The sequence below is a fragment of the Antrostomus carolinensis genome, unplaced genomic scaffold (genome assembly GCF_000700745.2).
Source record: "Antrostomus carolinensis isolate BGI_N321 unplaced genomic scaffold, ASM70074v2 scaffold9807, whole genome shotgun sequence".
In the NCBI taxonomy this organism is placed as follows: Eukaryota; Metazoa; Chordata; class Aves; order Caprimulgiformes; family Caprimulgidae; genus Antrostomus; species Antrostomus carolinensis.
The window spans coordinates 1-12,551 of NW_010328011.1; the positions used below are offsets into that span (position 1 = coordinate 1).

Sequence of the window (12,551 nt, forward strand, 5' to 3'; positions counted from 1 at the left end):
GGGGGGGAAGACCCTATAGCATAGTGCTACCGACTGTCTGGCATACCTGTTTATTTGAAAGCCTAAATGATAAAATTATGGTTTATAGGAGGAAGGGAGGGGGATAATGAATACTGTTTCTCTTGCAATGTGCATGAACTAACACAGTGTGATTAATGTGCTTTGGTGACTTGGGTTAAAAAACATAAATTCTGCAGGGTTTCTTTGGGTGTGATCCATATCAACACAGCAGCTGCCTCTAAAACATTGACAAATACTGTAGCCATAAAATAAATGTAGGTAATGTCAGAATATCAGCAGTCTTTGGGGTTTTTTTTAAAAGATGTCAGTGATTAACTCTTGGGCTTGCAAACTGGGAATCTTTTGATTCATAAAATCTCTGAGGCTTTAACTGTAAAATTATATATGCTACCAAATATAAGGGGCACGGGTCAATTCTGAAACTGTAGCAAGCCACGTTGGTGAAATGGCAGTTATCAATCATGCTAAACAGTAAGTGTGTGTATATATATATATAAAGCCTCATGATTTTTAAAAACAAACAATAGTACTCAAATTTACAACTTCATTTGATTCTCCATAAATTAACATCTTTGTTAGCACTTTCTGACATCATTTCTTGTTAACTTAAGAACTGATAGCTCGATTTTTTTTCAGATATTTTGATGGCATGACAAATCAGAAAGAAGAGGATGTACTGTGTGACTAGACACAAGATCAGTTCTGTTTGTGGATTACATTTTCAGTAAGATGTATGGATCTATTTTTTCCTTGTTCTTATATATAGATCATGAGACTTGACTGAGGCAATATACATATCATCCATCCATCTATGGCGAACTACAGCCATGCAGCTGACAACATTTTACAAAATCTCTCTCCTTTAACAGCTTTTCTGAAACTGACTTCACTGGGTTTCATAATAGGAGTCAGTGTGGTGGGTAACCTTCTGATCTCCATTTTGCTAGTCAAAGATAAGACCTTGCATAGAGCTCCTTACTACTTCCTGTTGGATCTTTGCTGCTCAGATATCCTCAGATCTGCAATTTGTTTCCCATTTGTTTTCACCTCTGTAAAAAACGGCTCTACTTGGACGTATGGGACTCTTACTTGCAAAGTGATTGCCTTTTTGGGGGTTTTGTCCTGCTTTCACACTGCTTTCATGTTATTCTGCATAAGCGTCACCAGATACTTAGCTATTGCCCACCACCGTTTTTATACGAAAAGGCTGACCTTCTGGACCTGTTTGGCCGTTATCTGTATGGTGTGGACCCTCTCTGTAGCCATGGCTTTCCCCCCTGTTTTAGATGTGGGCACCTACTCATTCATTAGGGAGGAAGACCAATGCACTTTCCAGCATCGTTCCTTCAGGGCTAATGATTCCTTGGGATTTATGCTTCTTCTTGCCCTTATCCTCCTAGCCACACAGCTTGTCTACCTCAAGCTGATATTTTTTGTTCACGATCGCAGGAAAATGAAGCCAGTCCAGTTTGTTGCAGCAGTGAGCCAGAACTGGACTTTTCACGGTCCTGGAGCGAGTGGTCAAGCAGCTGCTAATTGGCTGGCAGGATTTGGAAGGGGTCCCACACCTCCAACCTTGTTGGGAATCAGGCAGAACGCGAACACCACAGGCAGGAGAAGGCTACTGGTTTTAGATGAGTTCAAAATGGAGAAGAGAATCAGCAGAATGTTCTACATCATGACTTTCCTCTTTCTGACCTTGTGGGGTCCCTATTTGGTAGCCTGTTACTGGAGAGTTTTTGCAAGAGGGCCTGTAGTACCAGGGGGATTTCTAACGGCCGCTGTCTGGATGAGTTTTGCCCAAGCTGGAATCAATCCTTTTGTCTGCATTTTCTCCAACAGGGAGCTGAGGCGCTGTTTCAGCACAACCCTTCTTTACTGCAGAAAATCCAGGTTACCAAGGGAACCTTACTGTGTTATATGAGGGAGCATCTGTAAATCTTTAGCCTTGTGAAACACTACCATTCTCTGCTAAGCAATTGTGGCCTGTAGCCATGTCTTGAGAAGAAAATCAAGAATGGGATGTCAGCAGTTGTAAGGATTTGGGCAACATTCTGCAGTCTTTGCAATAGCTCACCTCTAATCCTGTTTTAAACCTAAACATGTTCCTGCAAAAGCTGAAGGTTTGTAATTAAGAACAAAGGACTGAACTACTGCCCTGAATTCTTTTATGTGGTTGAAATCTAGATTATGAAAGTAGCAGGTGCTAAGTATCAGTGCTAAATGCTGTGTATATCACTACATAAAATAAGACCATCAAAAAGATTAGCATTGGACATCTTAATAAATTAAGTTGATATGAGGTTAATGTGTTGATAAAACTAATTTTAGACATCTGAAGACCTTTAAAACGTTTCATACAATTATTGTTTTGCAAAGACTGAAAACTGGGGACTCAAGTACTGTAACTGATTAAAGATGTGCCATGCATTATTGGATTATCACACTTACAAATCTGTTTGCCTTGTGAGTAAGTTTTGGGGAGCATTCCAAAGCAGTATTTTTGTTCAGATTCAGAGTTTACTTTTTTTTTTTTTTTTTTTTCCAAATATATTACTCTTTCTAAATGCCATTTTCCTTAACAGTGGAATTACTAACATTTAACTGTATTCTGTGGTTTTTGCTGATTTGGTATAAAGTTTAATAGACTCTTATTTATATTTTTTAAAAAGCTAGATATCAGTCTGTTAGGCAACGTTAATGATAATATCCAGTCATAATTGAACAGTTATAATTATACAGAATAAACACATGTTGCCTTAAAGGGTTATCTAGTATCTTCCATTTTGTTTAGCATTGAAGCAAATAAGCAAGGAAAATTGAATCAATAACTCTGGTCAGTCATTTGGGAGTGCATGAAAGATCACTTAGTCCTCTTTTTTCCTTTTTACTCCAGTGGTTCCCAAAATCAGTATGCACATCACTGGGATGATACGATTTTTTTCTAGGTGTGCCGCCCTTTCTAGTTTGTTCTGAGAAACACAGGCAGTTGATGTATGTTTATATTTTAAGACAGCTGTCATGGGGAGACCGCAGCCTTAGTATGATAATCTTGCACAATTTGTGAAGCGTTTATTCTACTGAAGGCACAGTCTTGTTTATATTTTCTGCACATTTTGGTGTATTGGTTGTTTTAAATTATTTAAGTTTTAACTTGTGAAAGCATATAACATAATTTCTTAGTATTTTAGAAATACATTAGAGTCTGTGAGTCTTTCCTTCTTTAAGATACAGATGTGTGGATTTCAATATAAAGTTGCATTTGCCAAAATTTACCTGTGTAGCTTGTTAATTTTCTTGGAATAAAATTTTACATTTTTCCAGTTATACAATTAACCTTTTTTATTTTGTTTAGTGAGCTAGCATGAAGTACTGAGAATGTAGCCATTATGAATGATTATCCTTTGCAGTCACTGTATTCCCAAACTGTAAATGCATGAATGATGGGGACCACAGGATTGATAAATTATATTATCTACAGTAGCACTATTGTGTAGTTTATCATAATTACCCATCTATCTGTTCTATTATGTCAGTTATATTTAAAGTTACAACACAGTATTTGACATTAACTTCACAGTTTAATTTTGGAAAACGTGTGTATTTGAAGCACAACATCATGGGTTGGTCAATCATAAAGAACATGGATTTTTCTTAATTTTTGGAGAGACAAGACTAGAGTTCTTAATTCAGTATTGGTATATCTTGTCCTTTGTCTTAGTTTTATGACCAGCAAGTTAATATATACATACACAAGCAGCAGTCAATAATGGAAATGCTTAAATTTGTATGGTAACATTATACAACATATGCAACAATTCAGAGAGTTGTGTCTATATGTGATCAGACAATTTGATCAAAGATTTAGTGAGCAATCTGTTTGACCTCACTTACACTTTTATACTGAGGTTGATTGGTTGAGAGGCATGGCTTTATATACTGTGTTGAAACAGAAAAATTGATAAAATAATGAGTCCTCATCAGTACAAGAATGTTTCAGAACATAATTTGAAACGGGACCAATAAACTTCTACCATAAGGACTTTTTTATTACACTGAAAAAGGCTTTGAAATTAAGGTAGTTAAGCAATTGTCAGAGATAGCAAGAGTGAATAATAACTGAATCTTGTGTTAAGGAAAATTCTGAAAGTTATCCCACTTAAGTTTATTAAAAGGTTGATTGGCAATAACTTCAGTCTAATTTCTATAAAATAGTAACCTTTACAAGGAACATTGATATTACATATTGTAATAAAGAAGTACATATAAATAAAGTTGTAAATAGTGTTATAGTTGTAGAAGTAGTCAGTTCTGAAGATTAGCTGGAAAATTTTCAACTATGAAATTTCAAAAGCTGCAAATCTGGGGCCTGACCTAACTCCTAATAAAGTCATTTGGTGTTTTCCCATTAACTTCATTTGGAGCCGAAGCAGGCCCTAACATTTCTATAGTACTATGCTTTGGAAATACTAAGAAGGCTGTATTTACTATGCAGTGGGAAAAGAAAAAAAATAAAAGCAATTTAAAATTACTTCCCTGGAAATTTTGCAAGCAGTAACTGATGTAAATTAAAATAATAAACAGTAAACAAATCTGAAAGCAAATATTTTGCTAAATGTTTTTCTTTTGATATTAATATAATTCCTTTGTCTAGCTGAAAAATGCACAACTATATTACATTATTATATTATCTAACAGAAGAGAGGTACTTTTTTTTAAGTGAATTTTTATAATTGTTCCAGTAAGAAGTCTTGTGACAGAAGTATTTTCTTTTGTTTTCTCCAGTGTTAAAAGAACAAGGGGATGCTCAGTGAAATTAAAAGGCAACATATGAAATAACATTTTATGCAAAGTTATTACTCAGTGGAACTCACTGGCACAGGATGTCAAGTAGTTTAGAGAAATTCCTACAAGAATCATATGTATACATGAATTAAAGCAGTGCTTGCAATTTTTGTCATCAGTGTCATTTTGATCCTAGTCAGCATATCAAACCTGATGTATTAGGGTATAAATTCAAAGGAGCAAGAAAGTTTATTCCAATTCAGTACACTGTTGTGTCACAGTATGAAAAGCCTTTTGCTTTCATTTTAGTACAGGAGTTAAGCTGTTGCCACAGCTCCAGTACAGGGCTGGTAGGTTACTCTTTCCAGAAGAGCAAAGAATATCGCACTATTCTATATCTGCATTGATCTTTAACGCTCATGGGTAATGATAAGTTAGTAGTTTTAATTTTCCTGATGGCGTAAAAAAAGAGTAAGAATGGATTCCTTGGAGAAAAGGTTGACTGCCCCTGTTGCTCTTCTGCTCTCTGTTGCCCCACTGGCACTTTGGCAGCCTCTCTGTCAATCCTTCTTCAAGATTAAATGTTTCATATACTAAGTCTTATATTTCTCCTGCTCATTAAGTATCTCAGCCATCCCTCCTCCCCAGCAGATAAGCTCCCGCAGCAGCTTCCCAAGGTTTGTCAGTGTCTAGGTTCCCTTCCTGTAGACAGAGAGAGACCGTCAGTTCCCCCAGCTGCCTTTGTAGTTTGTAAGTTGTCATTCCATGATGCCTGGCTGGCGCACTGGGTGTCTGTGTCTTTTGGCTTTGGTCATGAGGTAGGTGCTATTTAGGTTATGCAGAGAAAAACGAGAATGAGGAGGGGGCAGCAGGAAACAACCTCCCCTCCCAACTCCTTCATAAAGTAACCCCTGTTACTGTTGCATTGCCCAAAAGCGTGTGATTTTTTTAAAGCATATTTGTTGCTAATGATCCTCTTAATGAATAAAATGTGCAGCTAGCCAATTAATTCAAGGTTTTTGGTACAGCTACAAAATATTGGTATAAAATGGCTTTCCATCGGTCTCTAGGCCTTGCCGGGCAGAGTCATCCGCTGTATCTATCTCCTTTCAAGCGCATTGAGTTTGGTCACTTGTCTTTGCTTTGCTTTTCAAGTGTGTGTAAAACATTTTACTGATAGGAGTCCAGTGTTGCAGCAAGCTGTTATTACTCATGAGTTTAAAAAATAATGTACAGGGGAACTCTGATGACTTTTGAAGTGAATTACAGAGGTATTTTGATAACCAATTGTTTTTAGCAAAGGTTGAATAAAACTGTGGGTTGCTGGGCTCTTTCATAGTTACACAGTCAGCTCTCAATTATTGAAAATAGAAATGGAATAGACTAACTCGCATAAAGCTAAAACATAGGTAATACAAAGGATATGCATATTAGATAAGAACTTCCTGTGCTTATTATATTTATCGAGGAATGAAGTTAAGCTGAAGTAAAAAGTGAGGTCAGAAATTCAAAGAAAAATAGTGGGTGTTTTTCCTTTTTTTCTGCTTTGTTTTTGCATAGCACTGCTAATCTGCAACCTGGGTTACACACCCACAGACAACCGAGAGTTGACTGTACAATTCTGCAAACCACATAGGCAACTTCTTTCTAGTTTGTATTCATTGAGAGCTGTATAAGTACACACTACTAATCTGATTGACTTTTCAGAGAAAAGGCTCAGTCTGAGATACTGTTCTTCAAAACTGAAATTCAATACATTTTCTCTGCTTCTGTTTACTGAAGTGATTCTGAGTGTGAAGAAATCAGAGATCGAAATCAGTAATGATCATAAGCATTCTCTGGCCACGACCATTAACAACAGGACAACATGACATTTTGCAATGCATATGCCAGCAACAAATCAAAGAGTTTGATATTACACACCATGACTTTCCTTGAGTGGCCTGAAAATAGCTCGTGCTTTATATGTAGAAAAAATATATGATGAAGCTGTCCATTTAAATGGGTAAAGTCTTTAACTAGCCACCGTGGAAAAAGAAGGGTGAATTTTAAAGATGGTTGTTATAAATAGTGACGTGTTTTTGTGGTTTGTTTTTTTTTTTTGTTTGACTGAACTGTGTAATTACATAAGTATGTGATGATCAAAGGAGTGCCACTATTAATGTTAGATTTTTTAATAATCTAAAAAGGAAATAAGTAACAACAATCTTCAACCATCTGAAGTAAAATAATTGCAATCGTCCGTATGTTTCATAAAATTTAGATAAAACAATTCTTGACATTTTCAGTGCTCAGTGATTTTCTGTACCTGATGCATTTAAAGAATAACGTCTTTAGACAGTGAGTTGGCTGATGCAGCTCAGTGAGAGACTTATTCTTCGCATCACAGTTTTTGTACTGTGCTTTGTATTTAATAAGCACAAGACATATAAAACCAGAATTCATCTGATATAATCTTCAACAAACTTTGCATTAGCTACAACAAAAATTCTCCAAATATTAGGCAAATTACTCTTTCCAGAGATTATTCAAAATTATCCCTGTGCTAATTCATGAAAAGTCTACTTCACCTTTGTTTAAGAGACAACTAGTTAAAGATGTATATTTTTTTTCATCCTTTCCTTGGTTGGCTAAGACAAGTTCTGCTGTAATGTGGAGTTAAAAATCCCAAATATTAAATGATTCATTTGAATTTCAATTATTATGCTGCCTATATGGGACACGGTTGTAGTCACATTAAAAAAAAAAAAACCAAAACCAAATACCACAAAGTTTGTGGTTGAAGAATGTAAATAATCACTGATGATGAAAAAAAACCCAAAAAACCCCAAATCATATGCTTCCAATTCATTCTTTCTCTTATTTCCATAGAATGTTAAAGTTTCAATTTTTGGAATGCAAAGGCAAACTGGAAAACAAGTATATTGAAGGGGAGATAAAGAATAGCCAGAAGTACATCTGTTAAGGTTATCTTTGCAATGAAGAAGGTTGTCATCTATGCATTGCATTGTCTGTATGTTTATAATCTGTCAGTTTGCCTACTTTTTGACAGTGTGTATGTACAGTGTAGATACAATTCTTGTGCCACCATTAATTACAGCATTTCTTGAGCCCTTTTATTTTCATTCTGTAGCCATCAAGCTCAGGCATGCTAGCATACTTATGCACATTGAAGAAATTACTAAAACTAAAAAGTTTTGCACTATAATAATCTTGGTGGATCAAGTCCTTGAGGTAGTTTAAGAGGGTGGCACAGATACTTGATGACTACTCTAGGCAGCAGGTTGGAGGATACAACAAAGTTTTCACTCCTGTTATGAGCCAGTTCAAATCCTACTCTTGTCCCATAGTGAAACCACCTCCCATGGAACTGGCCCACTGCAGGCCTGTGAGCTGCTTGATGTTGATTTTAAGGAGGACTTTGGTTGTGCATACTCTGGGTACTAATGGCTGAAATTCAGCAGTGAGCAGAGATAATAAATACTTAGACAACATTCGTACGCTACAGACAGGTGTTTCGTGCTTGTCTTCTCAAAACAGAAGAAGTAACAGAAGAAGCAGAGGCCCAGAGGTAAATGTTTTTTGTGAGCTGGTTGATATTTCACGTCCTGTTGGCCCCTCAGAAGTGACTGAGAAGATCTATTTTATTCTTGATTTTGGGTTTTTTTTGGAAAATGCATGCCATCTCAGCTTCTCCATTCCATCCCACCCATTACCAGTTGAGCATTTGATTTTATGTTTAATCAAGTTTTTACATTCTTTAAAATGCCTGTTTAATAGTAAAATGTTATTTGTAGCTTTGCACTGATTATGAGATATATATCAGTGTATGTGCTTGCTTATTTCCATAAGCATTTCCTGTGTTACAGGCACACACATCATATTTTTGAAGTTAAGGCACTCTACAATTATGTGTTTTCTGAGTTCTCTCCGAAGGCCCTTAAGCTTTGGAAAGTTCTCCTATTTGATACAAAACACTCAATGCAGATTATTAGGGCACACCACAGGGAACATTTGATTTCTCTGACTGCAGGACTGTTTGGACATCATGAAGACTGGAAATGTATATTTAGCTCCTGTATAATAATTTATGGTAATGACTGGGCAATAGTGGTGGGACTGCTAGAACAGGATATTTCAGTAACTGCAATTTTAAATTGCATCTTAAAACATCTAGGACAAAGGAGAAATGCTCCTTTTGTAAGACGAATCTGTAAATGGAAAGTAAACACACACACAAATGAGTATAGTTCTATGAATTTTGAATGACATATTCAGTCATAGCCATAGCAAGATAGGCATAAATCGAAGAAAGAAAAAGAGAAAGTAGCGTACTATTTGGTATGTAACCCTTGTAACTTTGGCTCAATTACCGCAATCCCTAGTCAAGAAAAATTTTCCCTCTCTTTTGTGGAAACTTGCCTCAATAAAGACTGTAAGATATTGATATTTTATATAAGTGTTCATGTTTTTTACTTGACTAGCTCTCAGTGAGAGCGTGGCATAGCAGGACTTTAAATGTAATCTCTGTCATAGTCTATGTGCAAAAGTGATTTTTTGTTTGGTTTCCAGAGGGAGTATATACACATATGTATATAGACTTTTCTCAGACTCTCCAGAAGAATGTTGTGTAGTTGATACCAGACAGGGACAGCTCAAGGCCTGGTGCAGAACACAGAGTCTCACACTTGAGTATGATGAGTATAAAAGCAGGTGCAAGAAAGGGGAAGGATATTCAATAATAGCTTCCTATGCTAATAGTTGTAAATAGTGTTTTTGGACTCATTCGTAAACCTCCTTGTAAGTTCATAAGTGGTGGTAAGTGCATTTGCAGTAAGGTGGAGTGTAGTGCTGCAGCTGAGTCCTTATCCCCACTTCTTTACAGAGGGGCAAACTGGAAACAGTGCACATTACAGGCCAGTTTCTGCCCCAGGCACCTGGTGTGGTAGTAATATTCGCTAAACTCAGCAGGCTAAGGATCCACTCCAGATGGATTATTTGGTCACAGTCAAATTTTTGAAACTTGTTTTTCTTTTAGTGTCTTCTGTGAGTACTTTCTGTTCTTAATATGTGGAAAGAAGTGCACGTAAAGAGGATGAATGGGTTGAGCAAATCCTTTTCAGACCAAACTTGGTGTGAGGAATTTCATAAGGTTGGAGATAGGTGTGTAGAGCCCCTCACAGTTTTACCGCATCTCTCAGACACTCTTGTATTTCAGCACAGTTAGCATATATGAACTCAAGGGGCTCAAATGGTCTGCCCCAGTCAGCATTTAATCTCTCTTTCCAATGTAAATCTCCAGAAAGACAGACGCCATTGTTTGTGGAGACTCGTTTTTTATAGGTGACCTTCCTCTGAGAGGCACATTGTCACAAAAGCTGAGATTTGTTGTGTCCTTTTGTATTGGAGAAAACAATTCAATTTTGGTTTTTTGTATTAAAATTTAATTTTAAATTTGGTTCTTAGCATACTAACTTAAAGGTAGTATCACTGAAAAGCCCATTATGCCCTCCCAACAGGAAGACCACCAGTCTAACTGGTAAACACAGTATCGATTGGAATATTATGATCCTTTGCCATCAGTTAAATATGTACTGATACTATAACAGTTATTGCAATATTTTATTGTATGAAAACCCTGAAGGGGTTAATTTCCTGCTTTGTCATTTTCCTTATGCAAATATCCTCATTCCATTTCCTACAAGACAGGTTTGGCAAATGTGGATGCTTTGGGTGGTATTGACATCCAAGTTATGCCATCTAAGGACAAGTGCTGGCTGCTAAATAATTTATTCATTTAAAGTTCAGAAGAGACTGTGTAAAACTACCTACCACAAAAAAACAAGCAATGTTTTCTTAAGTGATGTATGTGACCATTAAATATTGATTTTGGTACTGGGTATAGTCAGATGTAGCATTCAAACCTAATACAGAATTAGAAACCAAGCTGTCAAGATAATTTCTAGTCACTGAATATAACTATGAAATGTTATTGTTATATATATATTCTACTTGACTGCTTCTTTGCAAATATTGAAAAAGGGCGTATGATAAGACTCAGATGGAAAAGCCTTGACCATACTTAAATTAGTAATAAAATGCCTGTTGCTTTCAGTGAAGGCAGGATTCTATGTATCAACCATAATCTCTAAAGACGATGGATGTATGCCATACAGTGGATGTATACATTGCACTCATTGAATCATTGAATGTTGTGAGTTGGAAGGGACCCACAAGGATCATCAAGTCCAACTCCTGCCATGTATGCCCAGCATGTCTAAGAAATGAGATTTTAAGACCCAGTTCTGTTTTCAGTTTTTAGTGCTGTTTTCTTTATGTCAAGGTCTTCATGTTATGCTTACAGCAATGAAATCTGAACTCCTGTTGTAATTTGTATTTATATAAACATATTGCTTAATAGCCTCTTTACAAACAAGTACCCCTTTGTATTAGGTTCTATGAAAAAGCAGCCCCTGTCTAAAAGCAGACAATTAAAAGATAACACAAGATGTGTCCAGAGTAGTGGGATTCCAAGGAAATGATGAGACACTGTTGTTAAGCATGATGGGCAAGGAGAGAGATCCCAGCATATTTAGGCCTTTTTTTTTTTTTGCCCCTTTTTTTTTTTTTTTGAGGGAAGATTGATGATTGAAAAGGAAAGTTTTAAAGGAATTGAAAAATAACAAGGGTATAGATTCTCAGAAGAGAAGAGTAGCTTGGGAGAAAGTACAAAGGCTGTTTCCTGAAAATCTAATTGTCAGTGATAATTGTCAGTGATAACCTGTCAACATGAGCAGATTGGAACCTCTTGATAAAGAAGGAAAGATGATAGGCCAAGAAGAGCAGAATAAACTCACAGTGAAGCTGAAGGAGGAACAGAAAATAACTACTGATTCACAGCATTAGGTAGAAAGAGGTCATTAGGGGTCATGTTGAAAGTAAGGTTCAATGGAAACAATTGGTGAAAGCCAAGGAGATTGACTCCAGGTAGTGATTGCAGTCAGTGAGCTTAAAAAGGAGAGGTAGAATAAGATGGCAGAATAGTTGCTGAAATAAGTGGGATACAGAACCTCTCCCCCCAACTTTTTTTTTTTTTTTTTTTTTTTTAACTAAGGAAAAGACTGCATAATGTCTGAATTGTTATGGGAGGAGGCAGAGGACAGAAGAAGGTGATGAAACCAGCAGAGGAGTGGCTGAGGGACAGGACTGGATATTGGAAAGGGTGGTGAGAAAGGATAGCTGAAGGAAAGGGTGGCAGAAAGACCAAATCTGGATGAATGTCCTTGAGTAAAATGGGGAGATGTGGATTTGAGAGTCCAGGATATTCAGGACTCTGGGAAAGATGGAAAGGATGATGTTGGCAAGAAAAGAGAATGACATCAGTCAGAGAAGGGGATGAACAAAGAAGTGAAGAGCAGCTGTGTTGCAGGAGGATGGCAAGAACTAACAGTGAGGGTTGCCCAGACAGGAATAGGTTGCTGCTGCCTAGTAGAGGTTCTGCTTATCAATGACATTGTGTTAACCCATTGCAAAAGGAAGCAATGCCCAGGGATTCCAACATTAGCAAGGCCTGGGCAAGTGTGGTCGCAGTGCTCTCAGTGTCTTGTAGTCAGTATTACATCTGAGTTCAGTAGGAACTTGAAGAAAAGCTGAATAGTATCCATTATTTACCATTCTTTCCTATGAAAGATTTTAACGGGATTTTCTGTTCTATATGAATTTTTTTCTCTTTTTGTAATGTTGCT

The 12,551-nt window shown here is 36.7% G+C and overlaps 1 protein-coding gene across 1 annotated transcript; it reads left to right on the forward strand.

Moving 5' to 3' along the window:
* The first annotated feature begins 660 nt into the window (after positions 1 to 660).
* Positions 661 to 3,346, forward strand: GPR85 (G protein-coupled receptor 85). The gene has a single exon (XM_010172090.1). The coding sequence runs from the start codon at positions 833 to 835 to the stop codon at positions 1,943 to 1,945; it is 1,113 nt and encodes a 370-aa protein (XP_010170392.1). The 5' UTR covers positions 661 to 832; the 3' UTR covers positions 1,946 to 3,346.
* Positions 3,347 to 12,551: the final 9,205 nt, after the last annotated feature.